Genomic DNA, 21,477 nt, shown 5'->3' with positions numbered 1-21,477 from the left:
GTAACATTTGAGGAAGTTAGTTAGATCACCTGGAAAACCACCCAGAAATGTTCAGCAAGAAAAATCTGTGAGAATATGTTTTCTCCTACCAAACAGAGGTAATAGAAACTGTTAAGTAGAAATGGTGTGCCTACTTTTGGGTTCCTCTTTGCTGGACAGGTGCTTCAGAGAGCGATGAAGTGGCTTGTACAGGAACAGGGTCTGTTGCTGGCAATTTTGCCTACAACTCCTCATTCCATATGGATTGCTTGAAGTGAGAACTCATTTGTCACCAAAATAGACGACTTCCCTGTTTTTCCAATTTGTTCTGTATCTGGTTTTCTTTCTAGGTAGAGCTAGACTTGAAGGCTCCAAGCAGCCTTTAATGTCTTGGCTCTGATTTTAATTTCCTTTAATATTGAATGAGAAGATGAGCTCTCATTTTCCAAGCTGATTATTGGAATCTGCAAGATCATCCTGCAGGATGCCTTTCCCATTTTTTTTTTCAATTTCAGCCTTTGTATTGGCAACAGCTAAATAAAACAGGAGCTAAACAAGAAGGATATGAAAAATTTGCTTCAAAAGCTTATTTTCAGATGTGTAGGGTGCAGTGCTTTGCTTTAAAAGGCTAAAAAAAGGCAATGTTTAAAAGTCACTGTTTCTGACCAATCTTGTGTAGCCCATGATGAGGTTCCTCGTCTTCCCTGCTGTTTTCACTCAGAACATATTAATTGCACTTTTATTATTTTGCTGTGAGTGAGGTCTTCATTCATTTGACAGTCTCCAGGTTGAGTTTCTCAGGATGTTCCTTGACAGGAAGATTCTACTTAGCATCGCTGATTTTCAGTGCTTTCAGCATAGCACTGTCCATGGGGGACCGAGCAGGAGACAGTAGCGATGCTGTGGCTCACTGGCGCTGTGCTGGCTTTACTTGTGGTCCAGTCTGTACCCTGGGCATGACACAGGATCCTGGGGAGACTACACTCCTCACTGGGGAACTTCTGCTTTGTGGGGCATGGCTGGAGCTTCTTGCCATTGTGTGGTCTCTTGGTATATTTTAGCCCTTCTGAACTAAAGCTTTCTCAGGAAATGAAGCCCAGTGGCAAGTTCCTCCCACACACTGGGATTCAAAAACAGGCAAAGTTTCCTGACCAGGCTCATTTTCTAATTAGCCCTTTGGATAATAATCCAATAACATAAACAAATAATTAAACAAAGTAATTCCCTTCCCCTTAAGAACAAAACAATATCCCAGCCCTTTAAAGTCCAAGCCCTAATTCATCCGTGAGAGAAAGGCTGAGACTCCAGCCTCAAAATGGAATTCCCCACCATGGGACAGGACACTTGAGTGGGTGTCTGGGGATGGCAGCGCAGCTCAGCCTGGCAGCCCTGCACAGAAGACCAGGGCAGCTGGAGAGGTCGGGGTTGCAGCTCAGACTAGCATATCCAGGCAAGGTTAAAGAAATTTGCTAAGCATACCCTAGCCCACCAAGTCTCCCACTGACTTTAAAACAATCAGTGTCAGGCAGGGAAAGGCTGTGTTTGCCAGCAAAAGGTTTCTTTCCCACTGCCATGCTAACCTCAACCAGGGCAGTTGCCTGCTCCACTCTTAAGTACAAACCAGTGAACTGCTGGAGCGTGGATCAGAATTTTCATTGTTCAAGTGTGGAAAATAAGTGCAGTGCAGTACTCTGTTATCTTAAGTGTGCGATTTAGCTGTCTTTGATATAGACCACAAAACACTGAGTGCTTCACACCTTACCCTTCTGCTTCCCTAACTGAGAGGTGCCTGCAGAGAGCAGTGGGTAGCTGGAAAGGACATCTAGTTTGGGAAACACGTTCCAGAGTTGCAGAGATATAAGCAGTACTCTCAGATTTGAAAAATAATTTGAAAAGCTGATTGCATCTTCTGAAGAAAAAAAGAAAAGAAAAAAAAAGGGAGAAACTCCAAACACCAGAAAGGCAATGGGGGCAGCCACTGGCCTATCTCAACTGCTCTCAATAAGAAGTATTAAGGCAGGGAGGATCCCTTTGCTGCTGGGCAAGAGACTAATCAACTGTACTAAGAAAAAGGATTTGAAGGTATTAGGTTGTTTGCAGTTCTTGTGGTGACTTGATGGGATTTTTTAATAACAAATTTTCATTAGGTGAAACGGATGTGTTTTATGAAGAAAAAGAATCAGCCCAGCCCAGACTGCTGAATGACTGTATTTGGTTAAATAGGTGGGGGTTTAACAGTGGGAGGGAAGAAGAAAGAAAAATATCTGAAAGATCTTCCAGAAGATTTAAGTGTTTATAAATGGGACAATAACAATAAATTGCAGAGTTGCTGGCCCTGTTACAGATGATGCAGGTGGAATGATCCAACGTGTTGTGCTGTATTTTTCTCCTTGCAGGGAAGCAATAAGCCGGCTGTGTGAAGCTGTGTCAGGTACAAATGGAGCTATAAAAAAGCGGAAGGTAAATACTGGTTTAGCTGAACAATTAATTTTCTATATCTTCTTTAGATAAGCTGGATACATTATTCCCTAACAGGCTTCAGTCTGTGCTGGAGTTAATGCACATTAATCCATCCGAATTCAGTTTTACATGAAAGTGCTTTTAACAGGCTGTTTAGCCTGCTCGATCTGGGGCTTATGCCATGCCCTACCTTATTTTCTTCAGGATCAATGTTTTGTCCAGAGTTCCTGCTCCTACCAGCCTTTGCAGTGCTCAGTGCTTTATAGCTTTTAGTTTATGGCTGGTAAGATGTCAGAGATGGGTGGGGTTTTTTGTTTGCTTGGTTTTTATGGATTGCAAAAGAAGCTCCTTCACTGGAGGATTACCTGATTTCATTTATGTGTATATAAAAATTAAACACAACTGAAGTGGCAGTGTTTAATGGGCTGATCACTTATTGAATAACTGGGGTGCAGCAAGGGGCAATGTCAGTGCTTGCTGCTGGGACGTGTCCAGTGAAACTTACTGATTCCCATCTGCAACTGTGGGTCTTGGGAGGAACGAACTTGCTCCTGACAAAATGACTGCATGAGAGGATTTCTTGATGTACTCAGACACACTTCATCCCCAGGAAACAAAGCAGAGTTCAGCAGAAAAATCCTGCGTTATACATGAATTACTGAGACAGCTGTAATGTTTAACTCACTGGGATTTTGCTTTAAAAGTTTTTTCTCTATATTGACATAAAAACCTTGCCTACAAGTACTGTATTCATTCATAGCTGGTATTTGTTAGAAGAACTATTTGCATTTGATCAAGCCATTATCCTTGCTCCACTGAAATGCTCAATAAGGTATCATAAAATCTACTTGACTTTGATATGTTTCTGCCTCTGACAGACTCAGCTGACAGCTTCTTCCTTTGTTTTTTTGTTCACAGCCTCCAGTGAAGTTTCTGTCTTCTGTACTTGGCAAAAGTAACCTTCAGTTTTCTGGCCTGAATATAAAGCTGACCATTTCTACAAGCAGCCTTACTTTGATTAATGTGGACACGCAGCAGGTAGATTACATATAAATCAGTGTTGTTTTCTCCACGCTACTGTATTCTCCTCTTTTCGTGGCTTCTGAAGCTAGCTGGATGCTTCAAAAGACAAGCAGAACCCTTTAGCCTTCTTGTGCATGCCTGGTAAAGCTGAATTACCTGATGCCTCTGAATTTAAAATGGAGAGCATTTTTGGGGAATTGGATATGCAGCAAATGCACTTTCTCTTTGTGATGGTGTCTTCAATGGGGAGACATCCTTAAACACTTGGCAACCTATTTCTCTATGTGTGTCTCTGCCTGTACAGTGCCTGAAAAACAAGGCACTAGTTCTGACTAGAGTATCTGATGAGGGAAGAAAAATATATAAATGATGAGTCAGAGCTTGGCTTTGGTGTCATTCAAAGCTCTTTTACAGCTGGGTAATATATGTGCATAATCAGATATACTATGCAAAGTCTCTGGGCTACATTAAGATGTGTTCCCAAGGGCCTGGATCTGCACTGGAACTGGGTTGTGCTCCCTTCTTGGCAGATGTGTTGAGGAGCTTCATCCTACCCACCTGATTACTCTGTAAGCTTTGGCTTCAGCTCCTAGAAAGATCTTGCCTGGGGCCAACAGCAGACTTCACTCCTAAGCTGGAGCAGGGGAACATCAGGGAGGTAGTTTGGGCTCACTGGCTCTGACAAATTTTTGCACTGAGCTGGTGCTATGCTGAACATCCAGCAGTGCTTGGAGCGCAGAGGTCTTCTGTTCCTTAGACCTCTGTATTAGGAGAATAAGGGTTTATGGCACCAGGTTTGCCTTCCTTTCAGGTATAGCAGCAAAGGGTTTCCCTAAAATGGATGAAACTTGGGGGGTTGGCAGCTAAAGTATGGCCCTTTTAAGATGATCCCTCTTGTGACAGGACCAAAAGCTGGCTGGACAGGTATCCTTCCAAATGCATTGAGGTACCCAATTGCTGCACACATGGATGTGCATGGCACCATCTTGAGATTTTCTCTTGGTCTTTTGTTACTCAACCTTTGCAAATGGAAAAGCCCATTTATTGTATTCTTGCGCCAGCAGCATGTTTCATTGTGTTCACTCCTGCATGATCTATTGTCCTGGATTTTATAGTAAACAACAGTTTGTCTCCAGAGATGAGACAGTGTTTGAAACCAAGAAAAACTGATGCTTGATCTCGTAGTGTAGCTTCTACCAGGTAGCAGTGTGGTGCTAGCAGTGAGAGAGAGCATGATCAGAGTATTAGTGGAACCTGTTTGTAAAAACATCACTATTCTATACACAAGGCATTTAAACAAATGTGTTGGTAATTTTAAGAATCATGAATAACTCAAGACTGCAATACTTCCAGTGTCTCCAGTTATTCCCATTTCACAATCTCATTTAGCTTCATATTGACCAGGTTGGAAGTTGGTGGTTGAATTCATTCTGAAAACCCTTTAAGGAAGATTATCTGGGGATCTAAACATTACTAAACATGAATGGGTATTCTCAAAAATATTCCTATTTTTTATCTTTTTCATTCACAAATGATATGTGCATCTATTAATGGATGGGGCTGTCAGGAACTTAATTGCTTGCTGTATGAAGATATATACTCTGTTGTTTTCTGAACATGTGGCACAGGAGCATGTTTAACTAGTTTGTCATGCTTTTCAGATTATTGCCAACCATCACATGCAGTCCATCTCATTTGCTTCTGGAGGTGACCCAGTAAGTATTGCTTTCTAAAATATGCTTTTGCAGGTAAAATGAAATTATTAAACGAGAATAAAAGTACCTGCAAATACTTGGCTTCATTCCTCGCTATCCACAAGCATCAAGAGAGTACACCACACTTCAGGGTAACACAAGAAGACTCAGGGACTGACACTGGAAAGGAGATGTAAAATAGAGACTCAGTGGATCTTTGGTAGATATGTATAGTTAACTTTCCTGTTGCCCATCAGTGAGCTTGTTCATTCAAAAGCTCTCAGACTTGGGGATCTCAAAATAAGAGATCATAGGAGAACATAGGAGTCACATCCATTCTGTGGTCCCTGTAATCAGCTCCCTCCAAGCATGAAGGAGTGAACATAGGAGTCACATCCATTCTGTAGTCCCTGTAATCAGCTCCCTCCAAGCATGAAGGAGTGAACATAGGAGTCACATCCATTCTGTGGTCCCTGTAATCAGCTCCCTCCAAGCATCAGTGCCCTGCTGTGCCGAGCATCACAATGTTTCACTTCCAAACTTCAGTTTTCCTGATAGTTGAATAATTTGAATATGTCCTTAGGCTGCCCTGGTTTTGAAGTATATATCATGTCCTAGGTGCTGGTTGTCAGGTTTGTCTTCATGTAACATTTACAGCTTGGAAAATTTAAGGATGTGTTTTCTGACCTCTGGACAGAGATCCCATCAGATCTCAGAGGATTCACAGGGCTGGGTTCAGTCAGTGCTTTAATGGCAAGACCACCAAGTGATGTGCTTGCACACAGATGTGCTGCAGGAAATGGGCTTTCTGGGGCATCTGGTGACATTTTTCTTACGGGAAGATACATGAAATTGGAGGTCTTGCTCAGAAGAGGTAACTCTAAATTTAGTGATAAGGGACAATTTGGGCTGCTTGTTCAGATAATTTTTCCAAAATTCCCCTTACATTTAAAATGGGAGGTAGCTTCCACAGGACACATCTTTCCACCTGTCTCCATGTTCAGGGTTTAAGTGCAGTACAGTGCATAGTTAAGGAGCAGCAATATTCTGCCCAAGAACAAAGCCTATCCTTTATTTTAAAGCAAAATCATCCATGCATGTACATATCCATTACAAAGATATAAAAATAGCAGGTGCTGCTCCAGTTACTTTAGTTTCTAGTTGCTCCCTAGTTCTAATTTATTTTAAAAATGTATGCTAAAATATTTGTGAACTTTAAAAAAAATTAAAAAGAAGAAAATACTGAGTACACTAAATGCAAAAGAAATATTTAGCTTTGTTTCAATGATGCTAACTTCAGAGGTTTGAAAAAAATATCTAGGACGAGTTCTGCTGGCCCTAAGACCTGCCTCTTGTGTCATTCATGGTGAATTATTAAATGGCTGTTCTTGTGCATATTGCAAATGGGGGCCTTGTTTCCTGCCAGCTGATTGCATCTTCCCTCAAGAGAGCCATGCCTTTAAGCTGTGAATTGCATTTTCCCTATCCTGCCTTAAAGATCTAAAATAACAAAATGCAGCTTTAATAATTAAAAGAATGTTATTCATTACCTCACCATTTTTACTATAACACTGAATTATCAAGTGACTTTGCTTTTGTCAGTATGACTAGAAATATTAAATTTTCTATTCCAGTTCCCTTTTTAGATTGACTAGAAAAAGTGAGGATTATTTCAACACTGGCTGGAAAGAGAATCTGAAACAGGCAACTGATTATACTGAGGCTGTCCTATCTCAGCAGCAGCCTTGAGATCCAGGGTAATTTAACCTAATCATAGCCAGACTGAAATCAGGCAGCAGGAAGGAGATCAGATACCCATTTTATTCTGCAATATTTTAAAGGTCAACTTTTCTGTAGGATGCTTTCAAAACTCAATTAGGAATGGTCTCACTTGTCTTTTGCAGTATATTGACACTATTTTATCTTCCACTGGTACTGATAAGGACTGTCACAGCAAAAAGCTGTGGCTGGGGGTCACAGAGCCCTGATGCATTAGACAGGAGAGGCTTTGAGCTCCATAGGAGCAACAGCAGAGAGCAGCATTGCCTGCTGATGAGGCATCAGTTGTGTTTCTACTCCTGTTGCAGAGTTTGAAATTGAATACACAGTTTATTGAAGACCCAAAGAATGCCAAATGCTCTTGTGCATATTATAAGGAAAAGATTCCAGAACAAGTGTATTGATAGCCACCAGTGTGCCACTGATCCTTCTTGTAGCCCACTTTGCTTGTACCTCTGGGTTTTTTTCCCTGAAAGAATCACATTTTTTAAAGAAAAGAATATATCTCTATACTCAGTTGCTTTGCTGTGGTGGTAGGGTTGTTCATGATGATAATTTTAAAAGCATTTGTTGTTATCTTTCCTATAGGATACTACAGAATATGTTGCATATGTAGCAAAAGATCCTGTTAATCAGAGAGGTATGGAAACAATTTTCAGATTGCTCTGCATGTTTTATATGATTGCTTCATGTGTACTGAGGAATTTTTCAAGTTTTAAATTAAGGAAGCTACTGGACAGCTCAATATTCTGTACAATTTCTGACTTCCTTGTATGGATATGTATGATGGTATGCAGGCTGTGGCTTCACATGTCATTTTCTTTGTGCAGCAAAGTGAGATTCTGCAGGTCAGACTAAAGCTGTACTAGCTGCAGGCTCCATGCAGGGGTAGGAACCTTCCCAAGCTGGCTCTGTCTGGGGAGGAAGGGCAGAGCCTAGCAAGGTGATCAGCTGCCTTGCTCTGGGACAATGTTCAAATGAGGGAAGGGTAGTGAATAAACCTCCTCATCTATAGACTCCTGTGAACGTTGCTGGAAGGCAGTGTGGGGTATACAGTCAGATGTATGCAACCTTCTCCTTTCTGGAGGCTAACCCAGGGGATAAAATCCCTTTCCATCACTTCTTATTTGCCTGTACTACAAGAAAAGACTGGCCTTTGACTGCTTTTTTCATGCCAGGCAGTTCTCAGAGCAACACTACCAATGGCTATGACGCTGGTAGTGGCAGATCACAGGAAAGCTCACTCTGAGGTGCTATTGTTGGCTCAGAAGATCAGGATGTTTTCTGGAGAAGCTGAGGTGGAGCCTTATAGTCAGACATGCCACCTCTCTGAAGCTCCATCATTGCTGTTTTGACTAACTTAGAATACCCTTTGACTTCACCAGCAAGTTGGAGCATTGATGCTGGGATATGCAGAACTCCTGTATCCTGGCAGCGTGTGGGCAGAGCTGGCTACTGGCCCAGCATCACTCCTGAGTGCCCTCTCATGGTGGATATGCAGAGGGGAGAGCTGCACCTGAGCACAGGGCACTTGCTACTGGAGAGAGTTTCCTGAGGTTGTGCATGAGAACAAAGACTGGTGGCAAGAGCATGGTCTTGCCCTGAGGCAGCCCTGCCCCAGGCTGCCAGAGCCACCCGTACTTGGGTTTTCAAACTGTTTCGCACAAAATCTGCACACCGTCAGGGCTGGTTCTCTCATTTTCTTCTGCTTACTTTCAGGCAGGGAAAAAAATGAGATACAGAAGCATTCCATGCAGGAAGCATAAATGGAGAGATTTTTATTGAGGTATAAGTTGATACTATGATTGAAAAACACCTAGATCAATTTCCTTAACACATCAAAAATCTCACTCTATATAATGTCATAAACCTATCCAGATGCATGCATGATTTCATGCCCAGCTTTTCTGCTGTAAGCAAGATAGCTTGTGTCACTGGTTTATGGTATACAGTACATGTAATAAAAGTAATGTGTCTTTTTGCAGCATGCCACATCCTGGAATGTCCAAATGGGATGGCACAAGAGGTGATAAACAGCATAGGGCAGGCTTTTGAGCTGCGATTCAAACAATACCTGAAGAACCCATCTAGCCTGGTTACATCTAATGAAAGGTCAGCATGTTCTCTGTGACTTAACTGGCAGCTACCTTCTCTTCATTAGTTCTCAGGAAAACAATGTACTCCAAAGTGTGATCCATAACTAAAGATGCTTTGGACATGCTTTCTGGACACATGCTAATTGTAATATATGCTGAATGTACACAGTATAATACACTAAAATTAGCTTTTTCCACTAAACTCCATGGATTTCTGTAACATTTGTACTTAACCTAGAATTTAGCTCTACTGTTCTTTAGCTAAAACAGCCAAGTGGCCCAAGTGAGGGGAGGAAATGTTCGAATTACTCTGCGCAAGTCAGTTGATCTCTATAAATACTGTGTGCACATACACACTGAGCTCAGGCCTGACCCATGCCAAGTTTATGTTTGCTGCAGCAGTGGAAAGAGTGTGGTGGGGAGAAAAGCCATTAATTCACCTGGCTGTTATGCTCATGTCCTGGCAGCAGTCTCTGATTCCACCTTGACTTGCATCAGCCTTGTATACTGAAACAAGCACAGCCTCGGATCAGCATTCTGAAGTCTGAAGCCCACTGCTCAAAATACAGGGCCTAGATTAATTTCTGGGCCACAATTCCCCATGCCAATGACCCTTTTTCCATTGCATGGGGGTCACAATTCTTGCTCTAATTTACAGCTCTCCTCACAGGTTAAGCAAACCTATTTTCCTCAGTGTTTCTTTACTGCAATGCTAAATTTGATTGCTTGTTACCTTCTACCACTAGGTAAAACCCATAATGCGGCTCAACTGCGTCCTGCGAGTTGCTGTGCTGGTGGTGTCACTGATACAGTGCCTCATGCAATGCAACAGAACTGGTTTTATTACATAACAGCAGCCTCAGCTCCAGTTTATATTTAATTCATTTTATAGAGTGGCTTTTGCCTTTCTACTCTTAATACTGCTCTGTTTTGCTTGGGGGCAATAATCAGAGGATGAGCCTTCTGTAGGAAACTGCTAGGTTATGCTACAAGTAAATCAGAGCAAGGAGACACAAACTCTGCTAGGTTATGCTACAAGTAAATCAGAGCAAGGAGACACAGAAGAGGCTAATCAGATTTCCTCCTCTGAGCCTAACCTGCAGACAGCCTTGGAGAACAGTCCTCAAGCACAAAAGTCGCATATTGGTGTGTGAATGAGTCACTCACTTCCAAACTACTATGAATCACATAATCAAATACTTGCACTGCCTATCACATAATCAACTACTTGAACTTTATCTCTTTCCTGCACGAGGCCTTTTATCCAATTACATTCTTGTTAAACAGAGAAGTAAGATCTGAGATGAGCTTTTTATTTTGAGACCGGAGACAGTACAGGAAGCACCTTGTTGTTTTACAGTGTAGCAGCTGTACCTTTAAACTGTCGTCGTTCTGGTTCAGCTTGAGAAACACATTGGGTACTCTCCTTCGTGTCTACTTCAAGCTGAAACAGAACAGTTATGCTGATTATGGTTATTAAAATCAGGATACATTTCCACTCCAGAAAATGACTTCTTTTTTTTTTTTTTTTTAAGCAATATTTTATTTTCTAAAACAGTTGAAGGCTTGTCTAACTAAATGCCATGAGGTTTTAATTTTCTCTTGTAAGTGTTACCATTCCCCCCACCTCAGCAATCTCTAGATTTATAGTTGGGAAGCCAGAGGAGTTATTTTTATGGTCTACCTTAACCAATGACACATTGACACTCTTGTCTCAGCTTCAGTTGATGGCTCTTACTTTTTCAAGTCAAAGAGAAGAGGTCTGGTGCTCAGAAAATGACAGTACCTCCCTGTACCCCGAACTGTGATGACTCCATTTCTAATTCAGGAAGAAGTAACTGGAACAATAAACAGCTCTGAAAGATTGAGCCCAAAGCCCTTTACAGCCTCCATATGGTTCATCTGTGTAGTGTGCAGTGCACAAACACTGGGGACATTTGCCTACACTAAAAAGCAGTTGATTACATCAGGTTTTTTTTTTGTTTTCTCCATATTTTTTTCAGTGAGGCAGCAAATGCTAATGGATCAGCTGGGAATTCACAGGAGAGGGATGATCATGAATATTACAATGAAATTCCAGGGAAAGAGCCTCCCACTGGTGGTGTGTTAGACATGCGAATGCAAGTGCAAACAGACCAAAGGGCTAACTGCCTCCTGCAGTGCAGGAAGCAGTGTTGCTTGGTAAGTACATCATCTTCTGGGGTAACTGGTTTTGGCATATTACAGCACATTATGTTGCTGTGGTGTAAAGTGTGGCATTGAAATCTGAACCAGGTCCTGCTTATCCTAAGAAAGGTTTTTTAGGCTAGATTTAATGATGCTTAGTACATAATTGAATCCCAAAGCTCTTGCTGAATATTAACTGGTTTGTCCTTGGAGTACTTTTGGGAGACCAAGTAATATTCCCTTGCTCACTCATTAGCTGTGAGAAGAAAATACACACAGATTTAAATGGCTTGTCTGAGAGAACATCTGCAAAACCTGGAGCCTTCTGATTCTGTAATCTGATAAATATTTCATCCTGTCCATTAAGCTCTACAAGCTATGCATACCACATTAACTGATTGCAATGTATATACAACAGTAATTACCCTTGGAGTGTTTCAACAGGCTTTGTTAAATCAGCCACAGGCACAAAAGATGGATGTATCTGTGGCTCTTGCTTGGGATAGTCGAGATTAAAAAACAGGAGTAAAACCAGCTCAGTTCAGATTTGCTGCATGCACTTCAAAGCCTGGTGTGCCAGTTCTTGGAAAGACTGGCCTTTACTTGCTCTGGGAAGCAGGCAGCACCACTTCACTCAGAGGGGGCACACTTGGATATGCCCACTCAAATCCACTTGGTGCTGTCTAAAAAGCTGCTGCTCCCAAGTGCTGTTTGGGTTTTTGTGGCAACTGCACCCAGGTTCCTGTGTGTTGCTGTGCTACTGCTCCAGTAGCCTTTTTGCTTTGCAACCTCAAACATACTCCACATCTCAGCTGTGGGCCTGATGGCTTGCACCTCCTCAGTCATTCTCTGTAAAGACGTTTGACTATACCCTGAGCTCGTGACCATTTCACTTTCAAAACATGATGTTTTACTTATTTCTCCTTGTTTTTATTGCAAGGAACATTTATAAGAAAATATGAACTCTATTACTGTATGTACTAAACCTTAGATACATAACTGGGCAGTTAATGTTCTCTGTGAGCATGTCCAGACGATGATGCCATGTAGGAAGAAGAATATCAGCATACAATATTATTTGAAGAGGTAGGAATGTTTTGATGAAGAAGGTATGTTTAGTTACCTGTATCCCAATTAACTGATGCATGAGACATTAAAGCTACTTGAGGCTTCTAAAGAACTATTTTGCACAACTGTTTTTACAATTTTTTTCTACAGACAGGCAGCCCAACGTTCATCAATATATATCAAAATTGTCCAGAAGATAACAAACCTGTGGGTATGTACTATGTTTTCCTTCTCATGCATATGCAAAATTAACCAAAGCAGACCGCTTGGGAGAGCTGCCCCTTGGCTTTTGATACCATGCTGAAAAGTGTTCTACTTAGTGGGTTATTTCAAGTTCCCTAGATGAAGGGTAGACAAAAAAAGCCTTAGAGCTTTTCTAAAGGCCCCTAATCTATCTTCATGTCTGCTGGCAGACTTGCCTATTTAATTGTCATGATACTGTACAGTAGGTCTTTGGGTTTTTTTATTCTTTCGTACTTTTTGTTGTTTTGTTCCCTTTTGTACCCTTTGAAAAAGGAAGATACTTTGTTGCTCATCAGCCTCTGAAAACGCCCCTTCCCTCTACAAATGGTCAATGAGACCCACACTATCAGCATCAGGTGATTATTCCCACAGAGCCTGTGCCCTTGGTTCCAGCATCACTGGCTTCTTAGTGTGACTGTGCTCTTTCCCTTGCCTTGGGCAGCTTTGTGCCTGAGATCAATTTGACTTTAGCAAAACCTGCTCTTTAGGACGCCGGGAGGTCACCAACCTTCATCCTTTTCTGGACGGACATCCCTTTCCACAGCTAACGCCCTGAGCACATTGTCCCAGCTCATCTCTTTCACAATGAAGTCCTGTTTGAATTCCCACCTGTGTTACTCTGAAGCAGTCCATGAGGCTGTCTGCAGGGGCTAGTTCAGTTTTTTATGTTCTGATTTAAGGAAATGAGGATCAAATGGTTTTCTACAAAGAGAGGGTGAACAAATAATGAATGAACAGATCTATGAATAAAATGTTTGCTAAGAGCAAAAATATGTGTGTTATTTGGCTAGCTGAAGTGCTATTATTTTCATACCCTGCAGGGGATATTCTGTCAGCCTGATCCTAGGCTTGGATCCTAACCTGACAGATGTGCCTTTGGCTCTCCAGACAGAGCCACAGAACACTAAACTCCTCCATCTTCTCTGCTCTACCAGAATAGCAAGAGAGAGAATTGGTTGTTTTTCCATAAGCTTATTTTTTGTGGTGCAGAGGGGAAGGAAAGGGTTTTGCAAGAAAAACCATATATGGCTCGAGTCTCTGTACAGTCATAGGTATTAATTTCTTTTTAATCAATGAGGGGTCTACTGATGAAATTGATCGAAGCGGAACAGAACCAGTGTGCAACATTTTTGAAAACTTCATTCTAGCTCATTTTGGATTATGTACCTTCTGTCTTCTAACCATAAGGAAAAGAGTTCGTCTGCCCATTTTTATTTTCCTTCTGAATGACTTCAGTGGGATACATAAGAACAAGTGTTCCTCTTTCAGCTATTAGAGTTATTTTTACTTGAGTTTGAGAAAAAAAGAAGGAAATCTATGATTACTATATACTAATTGCAGGTAATTGTGGTGAAAGATCACAGAAGACAAAAAAAGAGGCAACATTATTGAAGTCTGCCTACAAAACAGATCTATTTGATGATCCGTGTTACATCAACACACAGAGCCTGCCGTCTGCAGTCTGTACAGCCCGTGGTACAGCAACAACACAGATCCATGGGAGCCCACTGCGCCAGGCCAGTAGGTTCCCACTGCAATGCCTTTCTAAACTTTGAACAGAGACGCAGTCTTATCAACTGTATGCATGGAGAAAGATTTTGGTTCCCCTGAAAGAAATATAGAAAAGACAGGGTGGGAGAGAGATCCTTTGTGTCTGGGTTTTTGTTTTGGTTTCTTTTGGTTTTGCTCGTTAAATTCAAGACAAAGGGGACTAAAGAGAAAAAGTAGTAGTGGCAAGCAAGCAGAATAACCTTTCATCTTCTGTAGCTGATTGATGACAATAGTGTCCACAGGTAACAATAAGCAAGTCTTTAAGATTATGTGAAAGCTTGGGAATGCACTATACCTCAAGAAGGATAGTTCTGTGTGTGATCAAGAGCTTAACCACTCTAAGGTGGAATTGGTCTCAGATGCTTTTGCTTCACAGGCAATAGCATGCAAGATCATCATGGGATCATTATGACCATCTTTTCCCAATTCTTGCAAAACTGACCACTGAGTCTCATCAACAATCTCTAAATCCAACTGTTGTAGTAGCTGTTAAATGTATGTCAAATTAAGTCTTGATTTAAAGACTCAAAGTGATGGATATCCATTAAATACTATATAGTTGCTACTGATTGAAAATATTATTGAAAATATTATTGAAAATATTTCATTTATTAGCATTTTCTTTTATGGTTTCCCATCAAGTGTTTTCTCTGTGAGAGATGGCTCCACACAAGCAAGCGGGCAAAAGACTGGACAGAATTACAGTAAAGGAAATCTGTAACCATTGAGACATTAACAACCCCAGGCTGTGTAATGCTTTAAAAGGAACTAGCTATATCCTGAGGAGCCTTAGGTTGCACAATTCCATTGAAGAAGTGGTATCCTCTTGTTTTCCTTAGAAAAATCCTGCCTGTGAATCATTTGCAGTATGACTGGCTAGATCCCAAACCACCCAGTGCTCTTAGTACATTCAGTAATTGTTCGGGTTTTTTTCACAGCAGATGCATCATGCTGTAATCCTTCCCTTCTGGCTACATTGGCTATGTTGTCCTACATTCCTGCACATAGCTGGAGCTGCTCAACATGACTCTCACAATGATCTGTGAAAATCTCTTTAGAGCTTGTTAAGGGAGAAGAAAAACTAGATCTTAAAAAGAAAAAAACAAATCCCAGTGGCTAAACCCCAACAAAAATCTTGTTTTTACAGTGAAGGTTTGACTTTTTAATACAAAGAAATACAAACCCAAAACAGTAGAGCATCAGAAAATTTCCTGTTTCCAATCCCTGTTGCCTAGCAACTCAAAGCTTTCCCATCTAAGGTATGGGAGGAGATGGTGTGATAATTTTACCTAATGCACCGGAGGGTTGTGAGCATTCATGCATGCGTATTATTACAGTCTGCCAGGTTGGTTTGATCACAGCTTCAAGAATGAACCACTTGGATTTTTTAAAAGCTACAAACAAAAACTGTCTTACATCCTTTTAGGATGAAGTTAGGTGAAATATCCAATACATTCCCCTCCACTTCATTTCAGAGTTACTGGAAGCCATTCAGCAGAGTGCCACAAGCAACACAGCTGGTCTCTCTGTTCTGCCACAAATAAAGCAACAGCTAAAGAATGAAGATTGTTACCATGGCAAATTAAACAGGAAAGCAGCAGAGAGCCTGTTAGTCAACGATGGGGATTTTCTGGTGCGAGAGAGCACAACGTCACCTGGTCAGTATGTCCTCAGTGGACTTCAGGGAGGGCAAGCAAAGCATCTGCTCTTGGTGGATCCCGAGGGCAAGGTATGAACATTTCATATACTGAAATTTCAGGGGTGCTCAGATATTTCAGTCAGAATGCCTGGGTGAATTCCAGGAAATGGAATTGACCTGGTTCCATTCAGGTTAATTTAAATTTAGTCAGTGACTTCATTAGGTTTGAAATGTCAGTTCAAGAACTTATAAGCACTGAAGTACCATGGAAATAGGAGTGAGGTGCATAAATATTGTTAGTCCAGGTGCTGATAATTAACTGATAATGTACACTTAATACATCCTTTAAGGCATTATTATTTTGCTAGAAATATAACCCTAACATGAATGAATTTGATTAATAACACACTTCTGGATACAGAAAAGGTAGAGCTAGTTTGTTGTCACTTCAGTTCTACATGCTTCTGCTAAGGGTTAGAAGAGCACTCTCAAGTGACATCTCCAGATGAGAGAATAAATCAGAAAAGTAATCATCAGTGGAATTTAGAGAAGCTCTCTCTTCTGTGGACAAAAAAAAAAAAAAAAGGCAATTTCTTTCCTCCTAGCAGAATCAGCCCAGTTCTATGCAGAGTATCTTTAACTTGGTCCTCTGCTTTCCATGTCAGCTAACGGTAGGTCAAAGGTTAGGTCTAAATTACTGTCTACACCATAATGATCATGCTCCAGTAAGTTCAGTGACTTAAATGCCTTTTGACTTTAATGCACTAGGCTCACATCCAACCAGCTTTACAAGCACATCTAATGCAAGTATATTTTTCTGCTTCTGTCATTAGGTGAGAACCAAAGACCGTATATTTGACAGTGTGGGTCATCTTATTCAGTATCACATGGAAAATAATTTGCCAATCATCTCTTCTGGAAGTGAAGTGAGCTTGAAGCAGCCTGTAAGGAAAGAGAGTAATGTGGGACACATACAGTATCACAAATAGTCCCTTGGATCTCACAAATCCCAAGACAATTCATATCTGAATACTGTACCAAGAACTTTCTATTATGAAGACAATTGAAAAAGCATATGGACTGCACTTTCTGCTGCTGTTCCAGAAGATACCCTTTTGAGTGTGTATGTATGAATATATGTATATGTGTAGATCTATAGAGATCAACAAGCATAGTTGTGTAGATATATATAATCCTAATCTTAACGAAATTACACCTTCAGAGTGTGAGATTCATTTGTGAGAAGGTATTTTAGACATGCACAAATGTCACTTTCAAGGTCATACTGAATCAGTAACAATTTAAAAGCACAATTAAACCTCTACATGCAAAAGCTCACTTGAACAAACTGCTGGAACATTAGTATGTGCCTTTTAGCATAGAATTATTGGAAACCAATATTTATACTGAGTTAGTTTGGGGTGGTTAAACAAACACATCTAAGCTTTTAACTATTTGCCAAAATACGTAATTTGAATATTACTAAAATGTCATCTGCTTTCGATAGACACTAACGATTTTGTTTTGCTTGTAACAGCACTTTACTAGCAAGTAATGTTTGAAGTGAATAGAGTTCACAATGCAGAACGATTGCCCGGTTTCTTAATAATTTTTTATCACTGTCTGACTACTCAAAGATTTGAGATGATGCAACATTTACAAAGTTGAAATTAATATATGTAATATAGTTTTGGAATAGAACTTGTTAAAGGACAAGCATGCTAGATCCTAATATTTTTGTCTTGCATATGATTTTACTATTATTAATACTGGAGACATCTCTTTTTAAAGGTAGGCAAATCTATTTTCATTGATTACATAGTTGTTTACAAACTAGAGAAGCTGAACAAAGCTAGTGATACATTTTGAGAGAAAACTATTTAAAAGACTGTTTGAACTTTGCATGTGCCCTTATTCAACATTCTTTCCGAAACAAGGATACGGTTTTCCCTTTCTTCATGTAGAGTCCATTTGTTCCTGAACATGGAAAAAAGTCTTTTAAAGGAAACCTATGAATTGTTTTGCCACAATAAATACTCTTAAATATGGCCAATTCTATATTCAGAGTGATCGGTGATTTCTTGGGCTTCTTGTTGAAGGAATGGTGATTTAATAAGTAATGGAGAGGGCATTTCTCCAGGGCTATTTGGGGAATGAACTTGTAGTCTGTGTGGTGGCCTGAGAAAGTTGTCACTTTTAGGTAAGCAATGTCTTCTGGCATGAGCAGGGACATTCCCTCTGTATCCCAGCCCACCAGCTCAGTTCCATTAGGCAGACAATTGTGAAGTTCAGCAATCGCTGGAAGAGTTGACTACAAAAAATACATTCTGTTCTTTTGCCTCTGTTCATGTTAAATGGGACACTATAGTATGAGCTCTTTACCCTAGAAAACAAGAGGAGTCATACACACATAAAATTATTGAAGACATAAGCTTCCTTGGAGGGGAAAACATGATGTAAAAAGAGCCACACTTAGAGCTTACTAAAAAATATCTTTATTCTTATGTTCAACTAATAGGTATGAAATATATTTCGTTTCTCGATAATGATTAAAATTACACATACTGAAGCTCTTGCTAATTGTCAGGCATTACTGATACCTCAGAAGCTCACCCTTATGCCTGCTGTATTCTGTGTAAGGTTTTCATCTGTGACGAGGGACCTCAGCAAGTTCTCAGGCTCAATAAACAGAGAAGGAAAACCAGCTACTCCTCTGGCATGTCAGGGGGACAGAAAGACCTCCACAGGGCCAGTTTGATTTTTGCATCAAAGCTGATTTACTACAAATAAAAGTTACTCAGGGTTTGGAGTTGTGATAGTGTTAAGATCAAAGTGGTATGACTTCCCAGTCAAGGTGGTATGTCTCTCTCAGTCAAGACGCTGACTTGAGGACTTCCTTCACAAATTTTCCATTTACCAGAGCATAAAACATCCAGAATTAGTGTGTGATGTTTGGATCCTAGTGTGCCACAATCATGTCTCTCTCTTTGAATATCACTAACTTAAACAGAACTAAGACCAGGATCGTTGTTTTATTGCTCCTGGCTCTTTTGTATGTGTCTGAAATAAAACTGTGAAGGAAAAAACAAAGAGGGGAGATAATCAGGTGCTACTGCAATAAGCAAGTTTCTCAAACTCTGGTGTGAGAGAAAGCAAAGAATCCAACTAATTACAGATACAATTCAAACACAGCACATCCATGTATTACATACAACAGACATTTCCCTAGAATAAAGTATGTTAATTCTTCTGGAACTAGGAACTTTTCGTTTCTAACATGTATGTGCCTTCACTTAGTTAATAACACTGCTTTTAGCCTTTGTGGACCAGCCATCTCATGTAATGGACACTGTCAGCTCCTGTGTACAAGTTATAAAAGAAGTGACTACACTAAAAAAAAAAAAAAAAAAAAAGTTATTTAAACAAAGTATTATCAAAAACATTGCTCTTGAGGAAGTTAATATGAATTGTCAGGCACGTTTTCATTTTGTTTGTGCGTTTTTGTTTTAAATTATTTCATGCCAGTGAAAATGCTGAGTTGTTTTCTCTCTCCTAATGGTTAGTAGGAACCCCTGGGAAAAACACATCATTTTTCTGCAATGTCACATTGACAAGGCAGAGCATGTTCGTGCTTTTTCAGAGCTCCTATAAATTTCACAGAAGCACATTAACACGCATACCCGTTTGCCTCCGTCAATAAGAACGTAACAACCAAAACGTCTCTTTCCGACCACAGCTTCCATTTTCTGCTACTAAGGAGGCAGGCAGCGTTGTTAGTGCTGAGAGCCAATGTCACCAGGTGGAGCTGTTACCAGCACTCCGCATCTCCGAGCAAACACGGTTCGAGAAATATTTATTTATTTATTTATAATGCTTGCTGTGGAAGAAGTTCGCTCGCTCAGAGAAACTTCGATTTTCTATTTTTTTTTAAACAGAGCGGCTCCCTGCGCATCCTGAGGAAGGCGGTTGCCTTGGGAAGGCTGCCTCCTGGGGAAGGAGGTGGCCGCGATCTGTGGCCTTCACTGACCAAAGCCTGAGCCCCCCGGAACAGTGTCCTCTGCCGCTCGGTGCGGTGACGAGGGGAGAGACTGCGGGCAGCTCCCTCCTGTGTAAGGCGAGGAGCGGTCACTTGTCACAGCCACCCGGGCCGCACTGCTGCTCTGCAGTGAGAGCTGCTGGTGCCGGACTGCCAGCGTCCATCACTACCGTACAGCCCTGCGCATGACACCACCCCCTCGGGCTGTGACCTCGCGAGGGCATATCGTGTTGCCAAGCAACTGCCACGTTCCGCAGCGACATGACGTCACCGGCTCGCGCATACCGAACGTCAGGGGAGACCCCGCCGCTTCGCAAAACGGCTGCCACCATTGGTCGGCCACTGATCCAATCAGCTCGCCGGGCACCTTCCCGCTATCACGCGCGCCTGCTTTCAAACCCTCGGCGGAGGCGGGCCTGTAGCGCAGCCCAAAGCCAATGGGGTGGGGCGAGCTTGGCCCGCCCGCCTCTCTGAGCGCAAGGCGAGGCGATATTGTGGTCGTCAATTGGTGCTCGTGGCTGTCGGTCAGAGCGGCAGGCGCAAGGTTCCGTTGTCAGGCGGAAGAGCGGATGTCGTGCCTTTGTTGTGCCCGGAGGAGACGGGCAGCCGTGGCGGCCGGCGGCTCGGGTGAGTCTCGGTGGTCAGACCCCGTTCTCCCTTCTCTTGCTCCCCCGCTGACGCCGGGAGAAGCTGGCCAAGGAGGCCGCGGGAGGAGGTGCTTCCTTGGCTGTGCCGTGGATAACAGCGGCAGTCGGCCCTGTGTACCGGCCCCTCCGCGCTCTCACTGTGAGAGACTAACGAGTTCGCCCCCGCACCTCGGTCTGCACCCTTCGTGACCTTCCCCCCCCGCCCCGCCAAGCCCTTTCCAGGCTCTGAACCAGTGGAACGGAGCTGCATCCTCCCGTGCAGCATGTCGGCTCGTGGGGGTGGGAAAGGCTTCAAGGGAAGCGGAGAGGGTGGGTGTCGAGGGGCACGGGACATTTACAGGCTGATGCGGATTCGAGAGTAAGATGGCAGAGCTGCTTTAGCATCACGTGTGAAGAAGCTTTCAGACGCTCACATTGTGGAAGCTCGTATTTTAACGGGTTCTTGCATTGGTAGGTCTCCTTCTAACTGTGTTGTAGTGTTTCCCTGAATAAACAGTGGGCAGGCAGGTCTTTTAAACACAGCGAAGTGACACGTCTTTTAACCTGGGAAGAATGCTCTTGTAAATCACTCCTTACGCTAAAGCATGTATCACACCTGTGTGCCCAAAGAACGTGCCATTTCATAGAGTCTGAATTGATCGGTTCTAGTTCAGAACTGCCTGTCGCGGGTCCTCAGGAAGCAACTCGCAAGCAGATGTGGCACTCGCTGCTCAGTGTAGACAAGTCCTTGAGTCTTGTCCAGTTAAATCTGGAACTGACGCTGTACTTTTCTTAACTCCATGATACTTTTCCTATTTTTCCTATCAGAGCTATTATCCAAATGCAGGGCCATAAGTGGGCTTAAGTAATTTAACAATGTCAGCATACGAAACGCCCAAATAATCTGTTTTAAATCCTAAATTCATAGCGAAATAAAAGCTCAAATGAATGATACAGGTAATGTGTAATGTTTGTTTTTAAAAAGGTGGTGTTGTGTGTGTTTGGCTACTTAATTCAGAAAGTGAGGGATGGTACCTTTTGAGTCCTCACACTCATGTGATGTTTTCCTGTCTCATGATAGGTTTCACTGAATACTGAGAAACATTATTAGAAAACA

The 21,477-nt window shown here is 41.8% G+C and overlaps 1 protein-coding gene across 1 annotated transcript in view; it reads left to right on the top strand.

Annotated features, from left to right (window-relative positions):
- The window catches only part of SHC4 (SHC adaptor protein 4), a 29,338-nt gene extending 12,651 nt beyond the window's left edge, over positions 1 to 16,687 (top strand). Inside the window, exons 3-12 of the mRNA XM_054387943.1 lie at positions 2,376 to 2,439; positions 3,358 to 3,477; positions 5,124 to 5,177; positions 7,524 to 7,575; positions 8,921 to 9,047; positions 11,035 to 11,212; positions 12,416 to 12,476; positions 13,850 to 14,029; positions 15,535 to 15,788; positions 16,532 to 16,687. Of these exons, the coding sequence (XP_054243918.1) occupies positions 2,376 to 2,439; positions 3,358 to 3,477; positions 5,124 to 5,177; positions 7,524 to 7,575; positions 8,921 to 9,047; positions 11,035 to 11,212; positions 12,416 to 12,476; positions 13,850 to 14,029; positions 15,535 to 15,788; positions 16,532 to 16,687 (1,246 nt within the window). The remainder of the gene's footprint in view (positions 1 to 2,375; positions 2,440 to 3,357; positions 3,478 to 5,123; positions 5,178 to 7,523; positions 7,576 to 8,920; positions 9,048 to 11,034; positions 11,213 to 12,415; positions 12,477 to 13,849; positions 14,030 to 15,534; positions 15,789 to 16,531) is intronic.
- The last annotated feature ends 4,790 nt before the right edge of the window (positions 16,688 to 21,477 follow it).

Source organism: Indicator indicator, chromosome 16, assembly GCF_027791375.1.
Source record: "Indicator indicator isolate 239-I01 chromosome 16, UM_Iind_1.1, whole genome shotgun sequence".
NCBI lineage: Eukaryota > Metazoa > Chordata > Aves > Piciformes > Indicatoridae > Indicator > Indicator indicator.
This window is presented reverse-complemented; position numbering and strand designations above follow the sequence as displayed.